General features: G+C 35.1%; 6 protein-coding genes and 3 non-coding genes across 9 annotated transcripts; 5 read left to right on the top strand and 4 right to left on the bottom strand.

Moving 5' to 3' along the window:
* Positions 1–58: 58 nt before the first annotated feature.
* Positions 59–3,849, top strand: LOC147540287 (cation/H(+) antiporter 28-like). The gene is made up of 4 exons (XM_086644247.1): positions 59–465; positions 916–1,944; positions 2,390–3,013; positions 3,181–3,849. Exons 1-4 carry the CDS (start codon positions 250–252, stop codon positions 3,772–3,774), a joined length of 2,463 nt encoding a protein of 820 aa, XP_086500373.1. The 5' UTR covers positions 59–249; the 3' UTR covers positions 3,775–3,849.
* Positions 3,850–4,835: 986 nt separating this feature from the next.
* Positions 4,836–7,305, bottom strand: LOC147540286 (zinc finger AN1 and C2H2 domain-containing stress-associated protein 13-like). Its single transcript, XM_086644170.1, has 2 exons — positions 7,014–7,305; positions 4,836–5,777 (listed from the first exon to the last, which is right to left on the bottom strand). Exons 1-2 carry the CDS (start codon positions 7,110–7,112, stop codon positions 5,040–5,042), a joined length of 837 nt encoding a protein of 278 aa, XP_086500296.1. The 5' UTR covers positions 7,113–7,305; the 3' UTR covers positions 4,836–5,039.
* Positions 7,306–8,119: 814 nt separating this feature from the next.
* Positions 8,120–11,158, top strand: LOC147540282 (uncharacterized). Its single transcript, XM_086639842.1, has 2 exons — positions 8,120–9,300; positions 10,835–11,158. The coding sequence occupies exons 1-2, from the start codon at positions 8,626–8,628 to the stop codon at positions 10,991–10,993; spliced, it is 834 nt and encodes a 277-aa protein (XP_086495968.1). The 5' UTR covers positions 8,120–8,625; the 3' UTR covers positions 10,994–11,158.
* LOC147540285 (small nucleolar RNA R64/Z200 family) lies at positions 9,773–9,864 on the top strand. The gene has a single exon (XR_015226854.1). It is a non-coding gene; the product is annotated as a small nucleolar RNA R64/Z200 family (small nucleolar RNA).
* LOC147540284 (small nucleolar RNA U54) lies at positions 10,276–10,363 on the top strand. The gene has a single exon (XR_015226827.1). It is a non-coding gene; the product is annotated as a small nucleolar RNA U54 (small nucleolar RNA).
* Positions 10,599–10,696, top strand: LOC147540283 (small nucleolar RNA R64/Z200 family). The gene has a single exon (XR_015226855.1). It is a non-coding gene; the product is annotated as a small nucleolar RNA R64/Z200 family (small nucleolar RNA).
* A 216-nt stretch (positions 11,159–11,374) lies between the features above and the next one.
* Positions 11,375–13,733, bottom strand: LOC147540281 (two-component response regulator ORR9-like). Its single transcript, XM_086639843.1, has 5 exons — positions 13,535–13,733; positions 13,346–13,437; positions 12,562–12,639; positions 12,388–12,458; positions 11,375–12,191 (listed from the first exon to the last, which is right to left on the bottom strand). The coding sequence occupies exons 1-5, from the start codon at positions 13,632–13,634 to the stop codon at positions 11,735–11,737; spliced, it is 798 nt and encodes a 265-aa protein (XP_086495969.1). The 5' UTR covers positions 13,635–13,733; the 3' UTR covers positions 11,375–11,734.
* Positions 13,734–15,015: 1,282 nt separating this feature from the next.
* Positions 15,016–16,733, bottom strand: LOC147540280 (uncharacterized). The gene is made up of 5 exons (XM_086644483.1): positions 16,038–16,733; positions 15,878–15,951; positions 15,725–15,802; positions 15,561–15,631; positions 15,016–15,299 (listed from the first exon to the last, which is right to left on the bottom strand). Exons 1-5 carry the CDS (start codon positions 16,132–16,134, stop codon positions 15,152–15,154), a joined length of 468 nt encoding a protein of 155 aa, XP_086500609.1. The 5' UTR covers positions 16,135–16,733; the 3' UTR covers positions 15,016–15,151.
* Positions 16,734–18,797: 2,064 nt separating this feature from the next.
* LOC147540279 (two-component response regulator ARR8-like) lies at positions 18,798–21,113 on the bottom strand. The gene is made up of 6 exons (XM_086644658.1): positions 20,888–21,113; positions 20,702–20,802; positions 20,528–20,611; positions 20,366–20,436; positions 19,834–20,075; positions 18,798–18,917 (listed from the first exon to the last, which is right to left on the bottom strand). The coding sequence occupies exons 1-5, from the start codon at positions 20,991–20,993 to the stop codon at positions 19,907–19,909; spliced, it is 531 nt and encodes a 176-aa protein (XP_086500784.1). The 5' UTR covers positions 20,994–21,113; the 3' UTR covers positions 18,798–18,917; positions 19,834–19,906.
* Positions 21,114–22,580: the final 1,467 nt, after the last annotated feature.

The following is a 22,580-nucleotide window of genomic DNA, read 5'->3' as shown; positions in this document are numbered from 1 at the left end:
TTGATGGACATATCATATCCCTACATATGAATAGACAATAGTGTTGGTTAAAAATCTTAACTAACTCCATGTAAAAAAGCGCCAAACACTCTCCACCATATATAACACAAACTCCGAAAGCAAATTTCTCTCCCTCTGTCTATTCTCCCTTTCTTTCTTTCTTTCTTTCTTTCTTTCTTTCTTTCTTTCTTTCTTTCTCTCTTTCCTTCTTCCTCAAAAGAATGTGAGATGGTGTAGAAATAATTAAATATGGCGACGAATAATACGACCCGGGAGACGGGAGAGTACCCATGCTGGTATAGAAACAGAGGGGCTGGTCCCTACGAGCCGTGCAAGTACGCAGGGAAATCGGCAGCGTTTGGTTTGAGTTATGTCATGGTCATGATTTTCATCTTCGCTGTCTCAAGATTACTCCATTTCTTCCTTCGTCCCTATGGATTCCCTCGCCTCTTCAGCCAAGTCATTGTACGTCCGTGTCTAATCAATATTTCTCTTTTGTCAAATAGGAACTATTAAACTTTTCTCGTATAAGGTACGAGAAAAGTAAGATTTGCATATAGTTTTTATATATTTTGTGACGGTGTTCGCCACAAAATTATGCACAATCACGCTCGACAAAGTCAAAGATAGTTAGTCATCTGAGAACATGAGACCTACACATACTAGGAATAAAAATCTCGTTCCCACTAGATTTGGGTTTAAGTGTCAAAAGCCAAGACAATATCGACAATATGTCAAGACTTTGTTCTGTTCATGACAAATTTGCACAGAGAACTGGAACGTCAAAAAAGAATTGACATGTCTCTTTAACGAAAACAAGAAATTGGTGTTCGTCTCAATTTTTTTGTTTTTCGATACGAAAAATGTTCGTACATATATAACTAATACAAAATTTTGTGATGATTATGAATGCAGGCAGCAGTGTTTATAGGAAATGTGGGACTAACAGAAGAAATACTAAATATAGTGATAGGAAATCTATTACCTTCAATAACAGATGTAGGACTGGGTGGTTACTTATTAGTATTAGGGTTAGAAATGGATCTATCAATACTATATCAAAGACCAATACCCCCTGAAGCAAAAGTAGCTTATATTTGTATGTTTACTACCTTCCTTGTTTCAATTATAGTCACTCCTATGCTAAGAATATCTCTTCATGATGAACTCCCATTCTATTTCTCTCTAGCTCTAGTTCTCGCCGGAACTTCTTCTCCGCTATTAACGCGTTTAGTTAAAGATTTAAAGATGGGTAATTCCGATATAGGTCGGTTAATAATCGGAGCGGGAAATTATACCGATACTATAATTATGATATTTTTGGCAGTTGCTAGAGCTTTTCAACATACTCATGGAGCTATTAATACGAAAAAGATAGTCTTAGTTGGATCAGAACTTGGTGAAGGTTGTTTCACTATATTTCTTGTTTTTCTAGTGATAATTTTTCTAACTAAGGTTTTGAATATGATAGTAAGTTGGATTAATGAAAGAAATCCAGAAGGTAAACCAATAAGAGGGTCTGACTTAGTTATACTTGGTGGGGTTATGTTTATATTGTATATTATAGTTCCTGCCCTAATTGGGTATAGTGCCACAATGTCTTGTTTCTTGATTGGTTTAGCTTTTCCAAGAAAAGGAAGAATACCCAAGATGCTTATTGGAAGGATGAATCAAGTTTTGAACTTATTGGTTTTTCCATTGTTTTTTGGTTGGATTGGTGCTAGTGCTAATATAAGATGTTTGATGGGAACAAGTGGGAATGATAAATATATTTGGATGGTTAAGTTTGTGTTTTTGTATATAGTGGTGATGATTGGGAAAGTTTCAGGAGTTATATTCTCTGGGATGTTTTTAGGGTTTAATTGGACTGTGGCTTTTGCTATTGGAGCTTTTCTTAATGTTAAGGGTTATTTCCAAATCTTATTGGCTGTTCTTTCTCTTGAGGTAAGTTTCTCTTCCCAACAAGGCTACACAACCCGCCACCTGAGACTCCCACTTGAACCGCATGTGACATAAACAAGAGTTTCTCCCTCCACGTGACTGAACATGTGAGAGGCGAGAGAAACAATGGTTTCTCTCACATGCGGTTCAAGTGGGAGTCCCACCAGGTGGGTTGAGTATACTTTTTGTTTCTCTTCCTACCCTTCTTTCATTTTTCACTATGAGTATTGTCTTCTACAATATTGACAGTAGGAGGCAAACCTGAGGTGGATGGACGATTTCGTCTAACTAATAATAATCTGACCTAAATGTTTTATTGTCAGTTACAAATTACTGTAGAGTGCACTAATTTCAAAAGTAGTGTCATAATAGCGAATTGGGTTAGTCAAGATCAACTTGGTAAATCAATCGTCGTTGATAATATTTTTTTCTATTGATTTGAATGCAGCACGAACAGATAAGTCGAGGTACTTACTTGGCATTGATATTATTTTCCATCTTGTCAATGGGAGTGATTCCATTCCTAGCAAAATTCATCATAAAACAGGCCGAAGATAACAAAAGCCCAATAAGAGCGGTCCAGTGGGTCGACCCATCTACCGAGCTACGTATACTTTTATGTATCCATGGGCTTCTAAATATACCCACCATGATCAACATCATGGAGGTTTCTCGAGGAAATACTGACCATACAATCTCAGCTTACGTAACTGATATGATTGAGATCAACGACTGTAATACTATTCCTGATCATCACCAGGAATTTCATTATAACATATCAAACGACAACGGTGATGCTGGTAGCGATACTGCAACAATAGCAGACGAGTCAGTAGTGAATATGAGAGAGGAAATTTCAAAAGCTATTTTATCGTACGTAGAACGAAGCGGGGAAGGAATTAAAGTTCACCGTCTACTCGCAATATCGACATATGCAAACATGCATCAAGATCTTTTAAATTTGGCTGAGGCTGTTGAAGCTTGTTTGATTATATTGCCATACCACAAGAGCCAGAGGAAGGATGGGAAAATGGACAATTCTCACCATGGATTTAGACATGTTAATCGCAAGGTATCATTCTTTGTCATTTCTTTAAAATAGTTTAATACTTTAACTTACAATAGCGAACTCCGATTAGCTTCTAAATGGTTCTGCATTTCGGGAGCTATCATGTTTGTCTCTGTAAGTTTTTTTCTTTCTGTTTTATTATATAGATTGAAAAGAGTAATATTTTGCAGGTGCTTAGACAAGCCCAATGTTCAATAGGAATACTAGTGGACCGTGGATTAGGAGTATCACCAATCATGACCATACAAGTGGCAGTTATTTTCATAGGTGGAAAAGACGACAGAGAAGCGTTAGCCTACTCCACACGTATAGCACAACATCCTGCAATCAAACTCACAGCCGTCCGATTTGTATTAGATACTAATCATGAAAAATCATCGAATAAATCAACAAAACCGAAGTCAATTAGATTAATAGAAGAACAAGAACTGAAACTTGATGATGAATATATTGCTGAATTTTATGAAAAGAAAGTGGCCCATGGAAAAGTAGAATACATCGAGAAGCATGTGATAAATGCGAAAGAGATGGTATCAACGTTGAAGTCGTATGAAAGTCAGTACAGCCTCTTCATCGTAGGACGTTCAGATAAAGTCAATCGTATATTAACGGCTGGGATGAGTAATTGGGAAGAAAGTCCTGATTTAGGTCCACTTGGTGATATTTTAGCTGATTCTGATTTTTCAATTAGGGCTTCTGTTTTAGTTATTCAACAATATGCTCCTCATGAACTTGAAAATGAATTTAGTGTCATGAGATTTTAGATCTGAACATGTTAATTTTCTTTACTTGTAATATGTACGAATACCGATAGAATGTACTTTAGAATGTTTAGTTCATTTTCGTACTTTCCAATTAAAATATTTCCTTCTTGTCGAACGGGCATAGACAGATTACTGGTAACACGTTTGTAAATTTAACCGTTGAGATGAGAGGGTTGTCTATGGGTTATCTAAGGCTTCAGGCCACGGTTAAAGTGTTGACACATACTCCAAAGGCCCCTGGAGGTCCCGGGTTCGATCCCAAGAGAATGTGGAATTTCTGGATTATTGAACAACTTGGGATTATTAAGGCATAAATGAAGTAGATGGGCTTTAGGCCATAGTTTAGATGGGTTTCAGGCCATTTCTTGTTTGATTTGGCAGCTACCGTGCTTATCACATCCTTTATGTATCAACGCCTTATAATGACTACCGTACATCGAAGTCAAGTTATCAAAAAAAAAAAGACAAACATGTATTCAGTCTTCTCGCGTCCGAGAGAAATAAGTACATATCGTTAACCTATCTGCTTACCAAGCAACCTTCTAAAACTGATTATGGTGAATAAAAATGTAAGAAAGTTACGTTTGTTATCCCTTAATAACGACAATATTCTAACAAAAAACATATTCTGTGCGTAAGGCACCAACGACGAGGAATATCATAGGCTCATAGCAAGCACATAATGCTACGTGGAGTTGGGCCAACTGACCCTTTAGTAGCTTCATCTATCTGTTTTGAGTGGCAATACTCTTTCTGATAGGAACATCCCACGTAGATAAAGAGTACTCTGATAACCAAGAATATAATATCAGTGTTAATCCCACAAGTTCTTGCCTGCCACCCAACAAAGACACAAATTGGGCTCAAAGAAACGCAGTGCTTGAGGAGACGTGCAAGAATAGTCACACATGGATGAAAGGGACTGTTATACCCTAGAACATAATATCTAACTCGTACCTAATTGGTTTTGAAATGGATGGTCACAAACTTAACAGCCTCAGCCACACCATGATGTTCAAAAAATGAAAGAGCAAAACACAGCCCCTCTAGTAGAGAGTAGATAGTTCGAAAACTGAAATTTACTGAATGAATGTATTACATTATATGTAAGAGTCGAACATTTTCTTGTTCTCTTTTACACCAACAAGATTATGAGTAAAGAGGCAAATGCCAAAAAAATAAATAACAATCAGGATTGACACACTTTTTTGTTCAATAAATCTTGTATGAATAACGAAAAATGAAACAACACACTCGTACCATTTTTAAGCTTTGGAAGTTCCTCCGTGATCCTTCTCGACATGTGTCACCAGAGCTACCGGATCACGAAATCCTCGACTGCACTTAGGGCAGACATCAATTGTCACCTTCTTGCCACCAGCTCGATTCCCATGTTCATGAACTTTTTTAACGTGATCGACAAGATCTGTAACAGAGATGAACTTTGCTCGACACAAAGGGCATACTTCTGTTGGCCCATTACTGCTCTCGCCTGTACCATCGAATGCAATACTCAGTTTTGCCATTCCTGCTTCAGCTGATGCTCGAACTGCTGAAGCTGCATTCAGAAAGCTTGTTGCCCAAGCTGGTGACGATGTCGACGAGCTTTGGGCTGGTCTTGTTTTCTCCGTTTGACTTCTCTTCAAGAGATTTACGAAGGGAAAACCAGAGACGGGCTTTTTAGGGCCTGGACAATTATGGTCAGGCCCAAACCGATGCTTCAAGCAATGATCCGTGGTGCAGTCTCTGCATTTGATTGTGTTCGAAAATGTGAGTATCTCTTTGCATCTAGGAACAGGGCATTTTCTCTTTTTTGTCGCTTTTTCGTAGTTTGATGGGTCACAGTCGGTGTTAACATGTTGCTCCCAAGTGATGTTTGGGTCTTGATCAGGAACCAATCGGACACCTTTAGCACAAAGTGGGCAAATAACGACAGTAATATCGTTCTTGTCGGCATTTGGACATCTGTGTTTTATGAAACTTCTATGCTGTAAACAGAATACCTGTTCCAAAATTTGGCAAAATAAAAGTTAAGCACTATTAAAGAAACGACTTCTTGTAGCAAATCATAAAAGGGTGGGGTAACGGTATACTAATCCTTCTTAACAGGTAAGTCAAGAATTGTAGTATATGGGTAAGTTTGACGCAAACCCTATCATATGTCGTAGTTCCGCTCTGAACTTTATACCCAACTTGGTACGGAAAGCGAATGGCATCAGTGTACGATGAAAATAACATGGTAACATCAGGACAACCCTTTTCCTGGATTGTCGAAAGTGCATGTTCAGGCACCACCTAGGAACACTGGCCTAGTTCCACATGGTACAAGGCTTTTCCTTGGCATGGGCCTTCCCCGGACCACTCCATCCCCATTTGGCCAATCTAAGGCGTCAAACCCACCAAAAGTCCTAGGCCTAGCCAATATGTAAGACGAGTTGTTATGTTATATCCCAAATCTAGAGGGTGTTCTTAAGCAATGTGGGACAAAGTGCATTATACATGAAACTTCTGGTTCTCATCATTCTGTGAAATGTACAACTAAGCAATTAACAATGTGGGACTCATTGAGAAACACCCGGTGTTTACCAACTATAAGAGAATTGATTAAAATTTTGCGAGTTCAACAACGTAAACGTTGTTAGCAGATAACATATGCCAATCGTGATTACTCAAATACTTAAATGTGCCGAAACAAGACGATATAAGCCGGGTAAAGAAATGCAAACGGAGAATTTAGTGGTCAAAATTGCATTGCCTGGTCATTGTGTTCAGAAATAGAAAGCCGACAATCTGGATCTACCTTAAGACAAAGAGAAGTATAAAATGAAAGAAAAAAAATTGGTCTGTTATAACTTTCAGATGATCTGCAATTATGCCCCTGATGAAAAAGAAAGGTCCAAGCATCAAAAGTTCCAATCAAAGAGAACATGGCTATTGGATATCCTACCTAAACCCTAACATATTTGATCTTTATTTAATTCTGAGATTAAAATTTAAGAACACGAATTCTAATTGGCATTTAATCGAAATTCTATGAAACCTAATCAGGTAAATTAGGGTTTTGTGTGCATAAATTGAATACAAGCCTAAGCTATTCATTTCAATAGAATATGATCAAACCCAAACACAAAAACAAGATTTTCAAATTCTATGAATTAAGGGTATTGCTTGAATCTAATAATCTGGGTATAAAATTGAAAGAAAAAGAGAGGAGATTATAAAAAATAAAGTGTTAGAACCTGATTACATCGATCACATGTGAAAGGCAAGAAATCAATCTGTTTACAATCTTCAACACTGCAATGTTTTCCAAGATCAGGAAATTCAGGAGTTCCCATTTGAATCGGACTCTAGAGAGAGAAAATTAGAGATACTAGATATTTAGAAATTGGAGTGAATCAAGGAATGATAATTGGGTATTTTACAACCTCAAAATTAGGGTTCTTTGAATTTTTGGGATTATTTTGACTTTTAATTTTCCGCGTCTGCGTAAGCTGGAAAGTTCTATTATCATTACGTGCAAAACCAGGTGGTCTTTTTCTATTGGAACTTTTGAACCGTATGGAACAAGTAGAAGTTAGGGTTATTTCCTTATGGGGACCCTTTTCGTGACCAATTTTACTTTTGGTCCTTTGTTTTTGGTACATCTAAACTTGTTTTTTTTTTTTTTTAATTTGTTAATTAACTTTAACTATTGATATTTTTCACTTTCACAGTTGCCTTTCTTCTCACAATGAATTCTCATTTATCTTTTCCCCAGATTCAACGGGCATCGGGTTGATCTGTTGGACTTGGCAACTCGATAAGTGTAACCCTCAATTATTCATTGGAAGCACTGTACATGTAGCGCTAGACTCAGGACCGACCCAATCATTATTGAGGTCTAAAGCCAGATCAAGAAATGGGGTCCCTTTACTTAAAGCAAAAAATGAACAAAAATAAATAAATTATAATGTCGGTGGGAGGGATTGAACACTTTGCTTCTAACCACTGGTCATTGCTCATCTGGTATAAACATTTTTGTTATAATTTGATTTATTACCAAGAAAACTACCCCATCATAAATCCCATGAAAGAGGCCGTCAGATAGGTTGGGGTCCAAAGCAGCCGCTTTAGTTGCTTTGGACCGCCGCCAGTAGCCTCGTATAGGTAGTTAGACATATCAACTGTTTGGTAGAAACATGTTGGTGGTTATGCTAATCCACCCATATGAATCATTAAATCTATCATTGATTATTCTACACATTGAAGGTTACACGAGCCTTCCCTTATTCTCCCTTTCGAATGTCAAGGCTAAAGAGAGTGAATAATTCATTATATAAGGATAAAAAGATTGTTCAATATTGTTCATGGACAAGTATCAGTTATGTCATGTAGACGAGAGTTAAAAAGAGAAAAAAGAACAAGCATTTAGAGAGTTGACCAGGGGTGCGTGTGAGAGAGAAAGATGAAATGGGGATGAAGGTGGTGGTGGTCGTGGTCAAGACGACGAAATTTGGTGGGAAAAGAGATGGTTGTGGTGGTCGGTGGACGAGGTTTGGGGAGGAGATGAAGTGTGTGAATAAGTGAATTAATATGCAGTTTTTACCAAAATTTTGTTTTCTCTCTTGTGCCTCTAACCATGTGTGACCATGGTGAAATTAGTTGTGCTCCTAAAACACTTTCCCTCTATCTCTAGCTAAGATAGCCCAATTTTCTTAGGGCGCCTATAAAATTTTCTACCTTTGATCATCATGTGCACAAACAAAACCCTAACTAGGGTTTCACAGACCACACCTTACCATCCATATCCATATAAACCCTTATTCCACTCTCCTCATTTCATCTCTCTTGAAGATTTCAAATCAAATCATGGCTGAAAGAGGCGCCGGCGATCGAGGAGGTTTCGGCCGTGGATTCGGAGGTCGCGGCGGTGGTAGAGGCGACAGAGGTCGTGGAGACCGTCGAGGTGGACGTCGTGGAGGTGGCCGCCGAGAAGAAGAAGAGAAATGGGTACCGGTCACAAAACTCGGACGTCTCGTAAAAGAAGGCAAAATCAGAAGCTTGGAACAGATCTATCTTCATTCATTAGCAGTGAAAGAACATCAAATCATTGATACTCTATTAGGCCCTCAACTCAAAGATGAAGTGATGAAGATCATGCCGGTTCAGAAACAAACTCGTGCCGGTCAGAGAACTAGGTTTAAAGCTTTCGTCGTCGTCGGTGATAACAATGGTCATGTCGGATTAGGAGTGAAATGTAGTAAAGAAGTTGCGACTGCCATTCGAGGAGCTATTATTCTTGCTAAGCTCTCTGTGATTCCGATTAGGAGAGGTTATTGGGGTAATAAGATCGGAAAACCTCATACAGTTCCCTGTAAAGTAACCGGAAAGTGTGGATCGGTTACTGTTCGTATGGTTCCTGCACCTCGTGGAGCTGGTATTGTTGCTGCTAGGGTTCCTAAGAAGGTTTTGCAGTTTGCTGGTATTGATGATGTCTTTACTTCTTCCCGTGGATCTACTAAAACCCTAGGCAACTTTGTCAAGGTTTATCCCTCTCTCTCTCTCTCTCTCTCTCTCTCTCTCTCTATATATATATATATGTTTCAGCTAATGGCTTATTATGATATAAAGTTTGTATACTAGTCAGACATGATGAGTCAGACGGACACTAAAATTGTGAAATATGACGCTAGAGGATTCAGACCTTGAGTCAGTTTTTGTATCTGACTGGAGAAGGAGCAAAAACTTCCTTTGTTTGTTTTTGGAATCTGTCCCTATTCAGACACCACGAGTCAAACGAAAACAGGCATTATGAAACGTGTTTCTAGCCAATGCAGACCTTGAGTCAGATTTTATATCTGACTGAAAAGTTTAGATTTCGTGTAGACCAACACGATAATTAATCTTTTTCTCATTGTCTTAATTGGCCTTGTCCAAATGTGACTCAAACGAACTCATCAGACGGGAGTCGGACATAATTCGAACATTTTACCCAGAGTTCTTTGGATTGAGATTTGTGCTGCAAGGATGATTTATGAAATTTTCACATGTCAGACTTCAGAGATCTTTAAGATCAGTGAGAAGATAATTCATTTTTCTGAGCAGAGATTACTTACGATATTAAAACCCATTCATAATCTTATGAATTTAATTGGCATTTTGATGATTCTTAAAATTTTAGTATTATTTTCTTTATTAATATTTTCCGTAGTTATTTCCTTTGATAATTGATAGATTTGTGTGAGAGATGATGATAAACCTTCTTGGTCTGTGGTTCTGAATCAATTTGATTGACAATCATCGCTGATAAATCTGATCTCTCTCAAATCATTGAATCCTTCTAACTTTGTACTAATTCCCCTTGAGATCGTCTTAGCCTTATTTCTTGATTCACTAGATTTTAGATCTTTTTGTTGCTGTTGGATTATTAGTCTTTTGGTTTATAGAGTGAGTTGAGTTTATGGTTTTAGAAGTTTATATCAGCAAACTGCAATATGCACTTGCAATTACAATTTTAGCATCTCGATGATTACATGCCTATCAAGGCAATATACGCTATTCTGACATACATTTTGTGAATGCGGATAATCTATTACATATGAGAGTTGTTTCTATTGTATATTTCACACACACACACACACATCTATATATATATAGACACACACACACACACATTATGTATATATACACATATTTACCGGGCATACGTTAAATAACTAACTCGGGGTCTTGTCATGGGATTAGCTTGGGCTACCTCTGATCTTGATCCAATCTTTCGAGTCACTCGGGTGGATCAGCCGATCCCAACTATTTAGGCCCTTTAATGTAAAAGTATTATTTTGATTATGCAGTGATGAATTATGAAATTCTTCACATGTCAGACTTCAGAGATTTTGTTCACAAGATCTATGAGAAGAGAATTCATTGTTCTGAGCAGACGTGAACCATATACACCACTCAACTCGCTTACGTTTCTTGAGTTTCGATTTTCTTTTCATTTGCTTTTATCCATGTTGTCGATTTTCTATAACAAGTGTTTAGTTCCTGACAGTTATGTTAATGTTGATGAAATGTGCAGGCTACTTTCGATTGCTTACAGAAGACATACGGATTTTTGACTCCAGATTTCTGGAGAGAAACTCGCTACACAAGGTCCCCGTTCCAGGAATTCACCGATCTGTTGGCCAAGCCTACAAAAACCCTAGTTCTCGAAGACGTGGAGAAAGTAGAAGCTTAATTGGGTGACTAAGTTGTTATTTTAGTTCAATGATCAAGATTACTTTTTATTTATCTCTTGTTCTTTATTAAATTGTTACCTTTTCCCTTGTATCAGAGTTTTACCTAAACTTATAAAACCATTTTCATGGCTTCAGAGTTTAATTTTAAGTTGAAAATTTGAGTACCTTCAATCTGTGAGAAAATTTATCTACTAGCTACCCTTTTGAAGACAATGAGATTATCTTCTTGTTTCTCTTCTCTCTCTAAAATGATAGAAGAAGAAACCATATATTTCATTGCTTGATAATAGGTCCAACTTGGGATTGCTTGCATTCCAATGACCAACTCATGAGAGAATTATAAACTTAAACCCTACTTTAATATAAAATATTAGATAGAATTTTCATAACCCAATTAAATCAATACCATTTGAAATGAAAGAAATGATCGTAAATTAGGATAGAGTGATAATAGGAATACCGAAGAAGGCTGACCTTACCCGATCCGTTCTTGTAAATAATTACTTCAAAAGTGAAGATTGCACCACATCAGTTTTGGATACCAATTGACTCATAAATCAAGGGCATGTAACATCTGTGAATATGTAATCTAATGTTGTTCTTCCTTTTTTAAATTTTGCGCTTCTGCGCAACCCTATTGGTTGCGGTATGATTCTATCTTGTAACTATTTCCTCTCATGAATGAAAATTTTCCTTTTCCACGGAACACCAACTTAAACTTTGTTGTTGTTATTGCTAATTTAATTATTCAAGTCCCACATGAATTTTTGATCTCCCCATTGTTGTTGTTGTTTTTGCTTTTGATGTTCTTGTTGATGCCGCCAATGTTCTTGTTGCTTTTGATGTTCCTGTTTTCGTGGCTTCCATTGTCGTTGTTGTTGTTCTTGCTCCTTGTCTTGTTGCTTTTGTTGTTGTAGTTGTTCATTTTGTTCTTGTTGTTGTCGAGGTTCTTGTTGTTGTTGAGATTGTTCTTCTTCTTCAAATGATAGATAGGGTAAAACTAGATGAGTTATTTCATCATTTTCTTTCTGATCTCGTTCTTCTTCTTCTCGTCGTTTCCGTTCATGATCTTGCTTTCCTCGATGTTGTTGCTGCCCTTCAGCAGCTTCTACTTCCTGCACATGTTGTTTAACCTTCTCCATCTTCGACGGTGTCAAAGGTAGCAAAATGCAGTCCAATGCACCTGCTTCTAAGCATCTTATGTAACCATTACCCATTAAAACAAAAAAAGAATACCGAAGTTACCGAAGGTACCCACATTGAGTCAAAACAGCAGCAATAAAACCCACATTGTTTCGGTGCTAATATGCATGTCTCTCCATTGACGATACCGAAGTTAGAATATTACTGTCCGAAAAGACTTAAATTTGGAAACTAAATTTGATTTCTTTACCTGTCATCTTGCCATCCGTCTTTCAACACAGACATAACTATAACATGCACATGATTCAGACGTGGATTGCGCTGCATTTTCAGTCAATAGATATCTATCATAGCCAAATCTTGCTAACTTAAATTTTCGTAAAAATTGGAAAAGAGAATGAGAGAAGATTTATTATTTATATACCCTAATATCTTGGAGAACTTCAAGCCCATTGGAAACACTCAAGTAGTAATCAACAAATATAATATAGGCCTCATTTACCTATGGAGAAAAAAAATATTGTGAAGAATAATGAAACAATTTAATGTGAGAATAATGTCACGTGAGAAAAGAATAATGTAGTAATTAAGAAAATGTAATATCTAGCTCTTCTCCTTCATTACTAATTGATTTTGAGTTGTTGATCACAAAATTAGTATGATGTCAGAGCTAGACTAACACATGATTGTCCTAACAACCAGATGTATTCCACATAATTCAAGAAAACACGTACGAGACTCAACATAAGCCACATATGAGGAGACATACTCATCTTTTCTTTTTGTTGAAATGACATACTCATCTTGGAAAACTATATTCTAGTAGATAAAAATATATAATATCTAGGCCAATTGTATCTAACTGATTTCGAGTTGGATGTTCACGAAGTTAACACTAAAAACCCAACAACAAAATAAAGAGAATAGAGAACAACAAATTTAATATACTGTCAGAACTAAGCACACACGTGATAAGCGTAATTAACATTCACACGTCTTTCATATAATCCAAAAAAAAGATACGTATTGGACTTGACAGAATCCACACATGAAGAGGCATGCTCATATTGGAAAACTATATTCTAGTTGTAAAAATACGATATCTAGGTCATTTGAATTTATTGCTAACTTATGTGGGGTTGAATGTTCATAAACTTAACACTAAAACCCCCCCTTCAACAAAACAAGGAGAATAGAAGAACACAAACCTCATGATCAAGTGGATTTTGAATTGCCATTTTTGCTTTTGTCTTCCACTCTCCAATTAGGGAAACAGCATCAATACCTTTCACAACAATAACTGCAAGAATTAAAACAGAAGATTATAAAAAAAAAACCATAGAGAGTAGAGGAGATTAGAGAGATAAACTAGATTAGGAATGGTAATTAATAATTACAAGAAGGGAATAATTCTCTCATAAGTTTATCATTGGAGGGCCAACTATCCCAAGTTGGACTTATTATCAAGACATGAAATATAGTTTCTTCTTCAACCATTTTAATGAAAGAACTTTTTTTAATCTCAATGGTTCTAGAAGGGTAGCTCCAATGAAGAACAAGATATAAAATAAGAAAGAGAAAATTCAACGAAAGTAAAACACACTGCAGTAATACTAGGTTATCCGTCTACTTAAACTCCCACTTGACCGTCTGATAATAAGGCAAAAAAATGTGAGATGACTTTGAGGGTGTGATGGTCATTTGCACTTCTTTTTCGTTCTCTTATTACAAAACATTCAAGCAAGAGGTCAAATAGGTTGATAATCTATCTTTATTGTTGAATTACCCTAAAGACTAGGATTCTAAGAATTTTTAATCAAATTGAAGCCCTCTTCTCATGGATCTACAAAAATCCTTATCTTAATTGTTAAACAAATTTCTTGGGTATCTTTTAGTTTGACTTTGTGTTGTAATTTGACTTATGTTCCAAATATTAATATCAATCAACTACTATTCAATTATTTGGTAATAATTATAGGAATCTTAAATCTATGAAATTATTCAAGTATTCTACCAATACTGTAAATATGTTATAATTATATATAGATAGTTTGAAATCTTAGAAACCTCGCTTTAATTTTTTGAATTTTGATATTTAATTTTCCATCTCAACCATTGAATTTTGATTTTCGTCTTTACCCTTGAATATATTTTAGTACCAATATTTCTTTTTTTGAATTGTTAAGCATGTGCCTCGAACCCTTGACCTTTAGGTGGAAGATTACACCTCTTACCACTCCAACCGAGGGTTGTTGGCTAGTACCAATATTTCTATTTGTATTTAGAAGTTTATATGGACCAACTGCAATATGTTGTTAATTGAGAGATTCCCAATTTTCACAACTCAATGAATGCATATAGGATATTCTCACAAGCATTTTGCCAGTACTAATTGTGCATTCTTCTGTCACCAAGTACAGAGTTCTTCCTTTATCCGATAGCCCTCTCAAATGGTGAAAACTTCACATATTTTAATTGGGCAGGATACACATATACATGTTAATCAACGACAACATATTTCATAATATTAGGGGATTCCCCATTTACTAGAACATGTGATTCCTATTCTTCATTAACAAACCATACAATTGAGAACAATTGTCACTTCGTCCGTGAAAAACTTGAGTCTGCAGAGGCCTATTCTTCAATATATTCACATTTCTATGAGTATTGAATTGGTCATTCGAAACTAAGTCATGAACTAGTAAAATACTATTTGGTAACAATATGACGTAGAAAAGGTTTATCTAGTTTAGACAGTTCCAAAATGTTCAGTCGAACTAAATCGATAACAAATCTGTTTAGTCTGGTCTCATTTGATTTGACTCTCCCTCGTAAATAATCTACATGTACTGAATCTTGTCTGACATAAAATAACTTAAGATAATCATCAAAATGTTTATATATTAAAAGTAAACAAAATAACAATGATGAGTTTTTTATTTAGGTTTTCTGAAACTCAACATGATATATAGAAATTTAAAAAATAGTTGAGACAATTTCTCTTTTCAACTTCATTTTTTCGAACTAGTGCTGCTGTTTTGGCTGTTTCCGGTCTTCTTCTTTTTGCTGTCTACTTTGAGTACATGTTGTTTAACCATCTCCATCTTTGATGGCGTTAGAGGAAGCAAAATGCAGTCCAATACACCTGCTTCCAAGCATCTATACAACAATTATCCATTAATAGGGAGAAAAAAGAAGAAAGGCAATTGCCTTGTTTGGTGGGTGAGAATGATATGATTATGAGAAAATAATAATGTAATTTCTATTGATCTCAGTTGACAACCTTCTACTTAACTATTCGGTTTCGGATATAGATATATTTCGAGAGTGTGATTTCAGATGTGTTTCTATGTACCAAACACCACGTAACCATAATGTGTTTCTTAGAAATATAATTTTGAGTTCATAAGTAGTTTGTACCTCTTATTCTGGTATTCATCTTTCAAGACGGACATGGTTACGATGTATACATGATCCAGTTGCGAATCGCTCTACAATAATAATTATACATTAGAACCAAATCTAGTTAGTGTTTACTGTTTAACAAAATAGAAGAAAAAAATAAAAAGATAAGATTTACATACCCTAATGTCTTTAATCACATGAAAAACACTTCTATCACACAAGTAGTAATCCATAAAAATAACACAGGGTCTTATTTCCTGTAAAGAGAATAAAAAAATATTAGAATGATACAAAACCCTAAAAACACAAAAAGAAACCCTAAAAAAACAAACCTCAGGATTTTTGCTGATTGCTTTAGCTATCCATTCTTGAACTTGTGGGTCATTCTCTTTAGCAACAATGGTGACTACAATAACAAGATTCAATCAAAAGATCATTAGAAAGTAGAGAAGATTAAAGGGAGAGAGAAAGAAATGGTAGTTAGATACATACAATTAGGGTATAGTTCTCTCATGAGTTTATCATTGGAGGGCCAACTATCCCAAGTTGGGCTGATTATTAGGACATTGAAGTTATTCTCTTGAGCCATTAATTTTAGAGAGATAAAGAAATTATGTTGAAGAAGAAGAAATATAGAGAGATCAGACTAGAAGAAGATATATATAGAGAGAGAGTTGATGATGAATAGTATCTTTTTTTTTTGTTAAGAAGATGAATAGTATCTTAATAAACCCACAATATTTCTAAATCTTTGTTGTTTACCTTTTTTAGTCTGAATAGTATCACTAGATTCTATAAATAAAATAAAATCTTTGTTGTTTACCTTTTTTTGAAACCTTAATATTTCTAAATAATTAGTCAATTACGGGACCAAAATTTCCTAGGATTTTTCGTCTCAATTGTTAAGCTAGAAAATCTTTGGGTTCTTAAATAGTCCCTGCAGATTCCGCTTCTTACAAAACAATCCATTTTCTAGAGTCCGAACACCTTCATTTCTAAGGGAACTCGCTCTTTCCCTCTCGTACTCGTATTGAACACAACGAAATACCATAACACAACGGTACCATAAACCTACCATCAACATAGTTTTTTCTTTTTTCTGGTTTTACTCCAATGTCTCAATTTTGTCTCTTTTTAATTAAACAGATGCTACAATTACTTGACATTATTATCTTCATACTTTGAGGTACATAATAAAGAGAAGTTGCGTAATATATATAGAAATAATGGATAAGAATCACAAGATATATATTGAAGAATTTTGTCATGAAAGTTACACGCTAAGAGAAATTATGTGACCACCGACTAATAATGTGTGAATATTAAGTAAATGAAATCAATATGTCGTGAAAATTTAAGTTCCATACAGTATTTAGTGAAACAATAAGATTTAAACTCTATTTTATATAGTAAAGAGACATACACACGGCTCATTCTATTGAATACATATATACGACAAATTTATGCTCCCGACCAATTCATTATGCTTTCCACGAAAACAAATAAATGCACATAAACAACATTCTTAAGGCCATCATATGGAGTTTGAGAATCCATTTATTTCTACATTTACGTTATTTATATTCTTAACATAGCAATGTAATATGTTAAGCTTAGGTTCATCAACCACTTACTATTTTTATAGTTTTTTTTTTTTTTGAATTGGTAAGCGTGTGCCTCGAACCCTTGACCTCTAAGTTGGAAGACTTACCTCTTACCACTTGAGCCAAGGGTTGTTGGCACTATTTTTACAGTTAAATGGCATCGATTTTCTCCTCTTATTTCGCGCGCTTGTGTGTGTGTAAAAAAATTTTTGAGTTCGTGTAAAAGAACCTCAAGTAAAATTTGGCATTGGGACTCAAATTTGTCGCCCATGGCTCTGCTTGAAGGTAGTTTATATGGTTGTTTGAGTGTGTGAATGTTTAAAGAACAATTTTATGGTAGTTGTAATTGTATCCCATCTGTCGTGATGAAGAACAAGCAACCAAGAAAATCAGAAAAGAACGTGAACATTCATCACACATATAATAAGAGATTTAAGTGGTTCGGTTTATTAGACCTACTCCACGATGAACGATGGTCGCGATGATTTCAACGATGAATGAATGACAAGTTACAAATAGATTTTTGAGATTTCAATTTCTATAGTTCATCGTAAACCTTAACCTCACCACCTCTCTTTCTAATTCTGAAAATACATGGATATCATTAGTATCATATGCATATCGCATAACACAACCGTGATATTATGTCCGACCACTCTCCTGTGGGAATCCTGACCGAGTGAGGTGGCCGGGCAGATTTATTCACAAAAATTACTACATCAAGGTTTATGTTATGTAAAATGAAGTTTCTAAATCAAAGGGGACAATTGCGGCCTCAACAAAAGCACATTGACACTGCAATTTTGACCATTTTTCTAAAACAGCATGATTACAACAGTACACAATCATACATCCATTTGTCTTTGGTACATCATAAAAAGTGGTGTTAGAAAGGTTCTTGAATATGAGTTGATATCCAACTCGGGTAGTTCCCGTCTCCTGCGTTCAAAGTGTCATCGATAACTACCAAATTTGCGAACCGCCAAACCACTTTAGGAATCGTTTAATTGCTAGCCTGGGCCGCAGACTTCGAGACAAAATTTTTGGCCTGACCCGTTTAACTTACGTTTGCCCTCTGATTAGGGCGGTAAATCAGTAGCGAGAATGAGAATTGAGTGCTGTAAAAATCAAATTAGATGTGAGATAATTCGACAATTCAAATGAAAGTGCACGGGAACTATTTTATAGGAGTCAGAAGGGACTATTAGAGAACATAGACGAGTGGGTTGTCACGTTCCTCTCGAATCAAAATGGAAAATAAACTGAGTTACAAAACATGTCACACTCTTGCATACCAAAGTGGGAAATAAACTTATATATAGCTTAGGGGATTACAGAAAAACCACTTCGTACGGTGGTTGTATTTGCAAAATATCAAATTTTAGTTGCTTGTAGTGCAGAAGCAAAATATAAAGCTCGAAATTGGAATTTAATAACTTGAACGTTCAAAGTAATTGCACGTATAGTAACTTATAATCTTACCCGGTATATAATAAGAGACATAATGTATTATTATATTACTCTTCAATCATTGGCATTTCCATTTCAGCTTATGGTTATATGAGAATTGACATTGTATTTCATCCATTACGATCAACCGAAAACAATACTCAAGAAAGTCGGAACTACACCTATATTACTTGTAGTATTCTGTTAACTTATCATCTATCGTCCCATATTTGAAATACTAAAAGAAAGTATTGGACCTCATTATACATTTACATTCACCATTGTAAAGCCAAACATCAACTAACAGTCAGTGGCGAAGCTAGAATTTTTTCTCAGTGGGGGCACTTTAGTAAAGGTAAAACTATTAATATGCTAAGCTTACGACAATAAATAAATCATTCAAAAAAAAAAGTTCAACGCTACCGTTATTTTTTGTTTTATAATACTAAAATAAAATTTCAAATACTGTAAGTCTTGATATATTTATAATCGTACTCAACGCATTTTTTTTTCGAATCTATCGCATAATAAAACCATAGATATATCAAATTGTTATAGTTTTGTCAATGCGTAGGAATAACTTACAATTGATCCATATTTCTTTCATAAACCAACTTTAGGATTTATATCGGAAAAATCATGTTATGGTAAAGATTGTAACAATAAATAAAATTTCAAATAATTTAAAGTCTTAATATGTTTATAATCGTATTCAAACATTTTTTTTCTTTCAAACCTATTGCATAAATAAAATTATAGATATATCACATTGTTATAGTTATCCTAATGCATAGGAATAAGTTACAATTGATCCATATTTCTTTCATAAACCAATGTTCGTATCGGAAAAAAATCATGTTATTGTAAAATTTGTCATCGATATGGCAATTAAAAATCTCATTACATATTACCTATGTTATATAGAACTGAATTAAATTTTAAATACCCCAATTTTGTATAGAACCGAATTAGATTCAAATGCAGAAATTACAATAATATATATTTATTGTAACCCATTTTATTAAGATTAACCAAAGAAAAGTTACAAAAATGTAATAAAACTTGATCCACACATATTGGGTCTACATGCATGTTGTGCATAATTAGGGACTAGTAAGGTATAAGTAGAACTAACTACTAAGGGTCATTTGTTCCAACAATAAAAATCAGAGGGTCATTATTCTAACATTGGGGCTTGTGGAGGCATGTGCCCCCATAGGCCCCAATGTAGCCACGCCCCTGCTAACAGTACTTCCTTTTTCTCCTCCTTTTGCGAAACATCGACTTGAAGTTCTCGACTCTCGCTCATCATTTATTTACCTCAATTGTTAAGTGGTTGATTTTGTTTTCGTTTCTATTGTTGTCATTGCCATTAACGGTTGTCCCTTCTACTTGTAGTACAAGTTCTTGAATTCTCATTGCTTTCTCCGGAGTCAGAGGTCTCACAATGCAATCTAATACGCCATTTTCTATACACCTGTACAAGTATCATCTATGTTAGAAATAGAAAACTATTTATTTTCCTTAACGGTCTTACTCAAAGTTTGACTCGTAAGATAAAATGTTATATTCTTAATAACCACGTACAATCATCAACTTTTTTTTTTGTTTTTTAAGAATCTCCATGCTTCAAAATCAAATAAATAGATTTGATTTTGAAATTGACTCAAACTCTGAGTCAGACTCTAAGTGATTGTAGCACTCTCTTAAGAAAAAAAATTAAGATCTTGCAAAGACGAAAATTGAAATATGGGTAATGTTGTATACCTTTCACTCCTCCATTGATCATTCTCAAAACACATGATAACTACATGTATATGTTTAAGATTAGGAGTATTCTGCAATTATATTAATCATCATTAAACCCATTAATCCAAAAAAAAAAGTAGATTTTGAAGAAAAATAAATAGAAGATTAATTTGAATATACCTTAATAAATTTGAGTAACTCAAAACCTGAAATATCACTATCAGGGAAAGAATAATCTGTAAAAAGAATATAAGCTTCCTTTTCCTATAAAAACAAAAAAAAAACCCTAATTTAATTTGAATTCAAAAACAAGAACCAACAAGAAATTGAATTGAAAAAAGAGAAAATCAAAACCTGGGTATTGTTAAGTTGATTAATCTGATTTTCATATTCTCTTTTGTTCTCCCAATCTCTAACAGTATCACCAGCATTATGAATAGAATCAAATATACTAACTGCAAGAATAAAAACAGAGTCAAGAAGAAGATTATTTAGAGAGAGAAAATAGTTATAGAGAGAGAGAGAAGATGAGAAAATTACGAGAAGTGAATAATTGATTGATTAATTTTGTAGTCTTGGGATTGTTTTGCCAAGTTGGACTGATTATAATCCCATGGAATTTGGTTTCTGATGAACAAGAACCCATGGAATTTGATTTCTCTCTCTGTTTTTTGGAACAGAGTATAGATACGATGGAGAAGAAGATAGAGAGAGAAAGAGGGTAAAATCTGATGAGAGAGAGAGAGAGAAGAGAAATGTTTGAATTATTGGTGAAAGGGTATTTCTTGGTGGCTAATTTAAAGGTAAAAATAGGAAGAATCCTATCAGATTTTGCCCCAGAAAATCTTTCTAAATTTTATTGGATTTCTATTTCTAACAGAAATAAATAAGAAATCCAGTTTAAGGGTAAATAATGTCTTATGCCCCGTTAGAAAAAAAAGAGATTCTTTTCGAAGTTGGATCACAAAGCAAAGAGAGAAAGAAATATGTTTCATTATTCACGATTACTAAACATTCACCACCACAACTAATAACTGGGTCTTAAAGACACTTATACAACGCAAAGGTAAAAAAAGGAAGAATCGTATCAGATTTTATTTCTGAAAATCTTTCTAATTTTATTAGATTTTTGTTACTAACAGAATTAATTAAGAGATCAGTTTAAACCTAAATAATGTTTTATGACCCGTTTAGTTGTTGTTAGCGTTCAACTTACTTTAGATGACTACTAAAAACATAATTTTATTTGATTCAAGAAGGCTGCAACTTATTTTATGACGGAATATCTATTTCCTTTATGAAAGGAAAGCTTACAATATCGTGACTTTTATTTAATTAGTTTTTATGAATTTGAATCGTCAAGAATACAAAAAGTTTGGCCTCTTACATTCACCACCATCAGTACTAGGGGTGGGAATCGGGCGGGTATGGGCACCCGCGGGTAATTCTGAGTCGGACTCGGGCGGGTCGGGTAAGTTTCTCCTCTGCCCACTCGGGTTCTCGGGCGGATTCGGGCGGGCTTTTCTGAAATCTCCTATGATCAAAGCCCGCCCATGCCCACTAAAGCATCGGGCAAGTCGGGCTTCGGGTAAATCGGGCATCGGGTTTCTTTATCTGATATTTTTTTTACCAGATCAGGAAACTCTAGTAATTTGATATTGTTCAAATAAGCTTCTCTAAACAAATTGATACCAAATCTTTACAAAACTTATAAATCAAGAATGAAAGAAATACTCAGATTCCGTAACATAAGAAATCAACAACTGATATAGATCTATATATGCAAACATGAGACTTGGTTGTCTTCCACTTTTTTTCTTGTCTTTGTATGTTTCATTAGTTCTTCTTTGTTCTTCCTTCACATCAAAATAATCTTAAAATTTGACCACTACATAGAGGTGGAAGATGATCAATAACTTATTTAATAGAGAAGAAGGTTGGCACAAGAAGGTCTAGTAAATAAGAGAGAAACGGCTAGAGAGACAACGTAGATTCTTTTTCTCTCTCTATGCTACCGAATTTCTCAGATTCAATGTGGTAAACTATTAGGGTTGCTTCAATGTGTTGTTTATATATCTTGGGAGAAACCTTAAATCTACTTTGGGCTTTATAGTGAAGTATAATCGACACTCAAAGTGATTGGCATCTATAGGCACCCGTCGGGTGAGCATATCGGGCTCGGGTATGGGCGGGGTGGCGGGCAGAGCTTTTCACCCGAGCCCGCCCACGAAAA

The sequence above is a fragment of the Eschscholzia californica genome, unplaced genomic scaffold (assembly GCF_041429995.1).
Source record: "Eschscholzia californica isolate CP2 unplaced genomic scaffold, dmEscCali1.0.p SCAF_5, whole genome shotgun sequence".
Lineage (NCBI taxonomy): Eukaryota > Viridiplantae > Streptophyta > Magnoliopsida > Ranunculales > Papaveraceae > Eschscholzia > Eschscholzia californica.
This window is presented reverse-complemented; position numbering and strand designations above follow the sequence as displayed.

What these genes read in the sequence shown, in the direction of transcription:
- LOC147540287 (XM_086644247.1), top strand. Translation starts at nt 250, where the DNA reads ATGGCGACGAATAATACGACCCGGGAGACGGGAGAGTACCCATGCTGG. An exon ending in GCCTCTTCAGCCAAGTCATT is followed by an intron (nt 466 to 915) that starts GTACGTCCGTGT and finishes TTATGAATGCAG; the next exon opens with GCAGCAGTGTTTATAGGAAA. An exon ending in TGGCTGTTCTTTCTCTTGAG is followed by an intron (nt 1,945 to 2,389) that starts GTAAGTTTCTCT and finishes ATTTGAATGCAG; the next exon opens with CACGAACAGATAAGTCGAGG.
- LOC147540286 (XM_086644170.1), bottom strand. Translation starts at nt 7,112, where the DNA reads ATGGGAACTCCTGAATTTCCTGATCTTGGAAAACATTGCAGTGTTGAA. An exon ending in CATGTGATCGATGTAATCAG is followed by an intron (nt 5,778 to 7,013) that starts GTTCTAACACTT and finishes ATTTTGGAACAG; the next exon opens with GTATTCTGTTTACAGCATAG.
- LOC147540282 (XM_086639842.1), top strand. Translation starts at nt 8,626, where the DNA reads ATGGCTGAAAGAGGCGCCGGCGATCGAGGAGGTTTCGGCCGTGGATTC. An exon ending in CCCTAGGCAACTTTGTCAAG is followed by an intron (nt 9,301 to 10,834) that starts GTTTATCCCTCT and finishes TGAAATGTGCAG; the next exon opens with GCTACTTTCGATTGCTTACA.
- LOC147540281 (XM_086639843.1), bottom strand. Translation starts at nt 13,634, where the DNA reads ATGGTTGAAGAAGAAACTATATTTCATGTCTTGATAATAAGTCCAACT. An exon ending in AAAATCCACTTGATCATGAG is followed by an intron (nt 12,640 to 13,345) that starts GTTTGTGTTCTT and finishes TTTTCTCCATAG; the next exon opens with GTAAATGAGGCCTATATTAT. An exon ending in AAGTTCTCCAAGATATTAGG is followed by an intron (nt 12,459 to 12,561) that starts GTATATAAATAA and finishes CTGAAAATGCAG; the next exon opens with CGCAATCCACGTCTGAATCA.
- LOC147540280 (XM_086644483.1), bottom strand. Translation starts at nt 16,134, where the DNA reads ATGGCTCAAGAGAATAACTTCAATGTCCTAATAATCAGCCCAACTTGG. An exon ending in CAATCAGCAAAAATCCTGAG is followed by an intron (nt 15,803 to 15,877) that starts GTTTGTTTTTTT and finishes TTCTCTTTACAG; the next exon opens with GAAATAAGACCCTGTGTTAT. An exon ending in GATGAATACCAGAATAAGAG is followed by an intron (nt 15,300 to 15,560) that starts GTACAAACTACT and finishes ATTGTTGTATAG; the next exon opens with ATGCTTGGAAGCAGGTGTAT.
- LOC147540279 (XM_086644658.1), bottom strand. Translation starts at nt 20,993, where the DNA reads ATGGGTTCTTGTTCATCAGAAACCAAATTCCATGGGATTATAATCAGT. An exon ending in AGTTACTCAAATTTATTAAG is followed by an intron (nt 20,437 to 20,527) that starts GTATATTCAAAT and finishes ATATAATTGCAG; the next exon opens with AATACTCCTAATCTTAAACA. An exon ending in GATCAATGGAGGAGTGAAAG is followed by an intron (nt 20,076 to 20,365) that starts GTATACAACATT and finishes ATACTTGTACAG; the next exon opens with GTGTATAGAAAATGGCGTAT.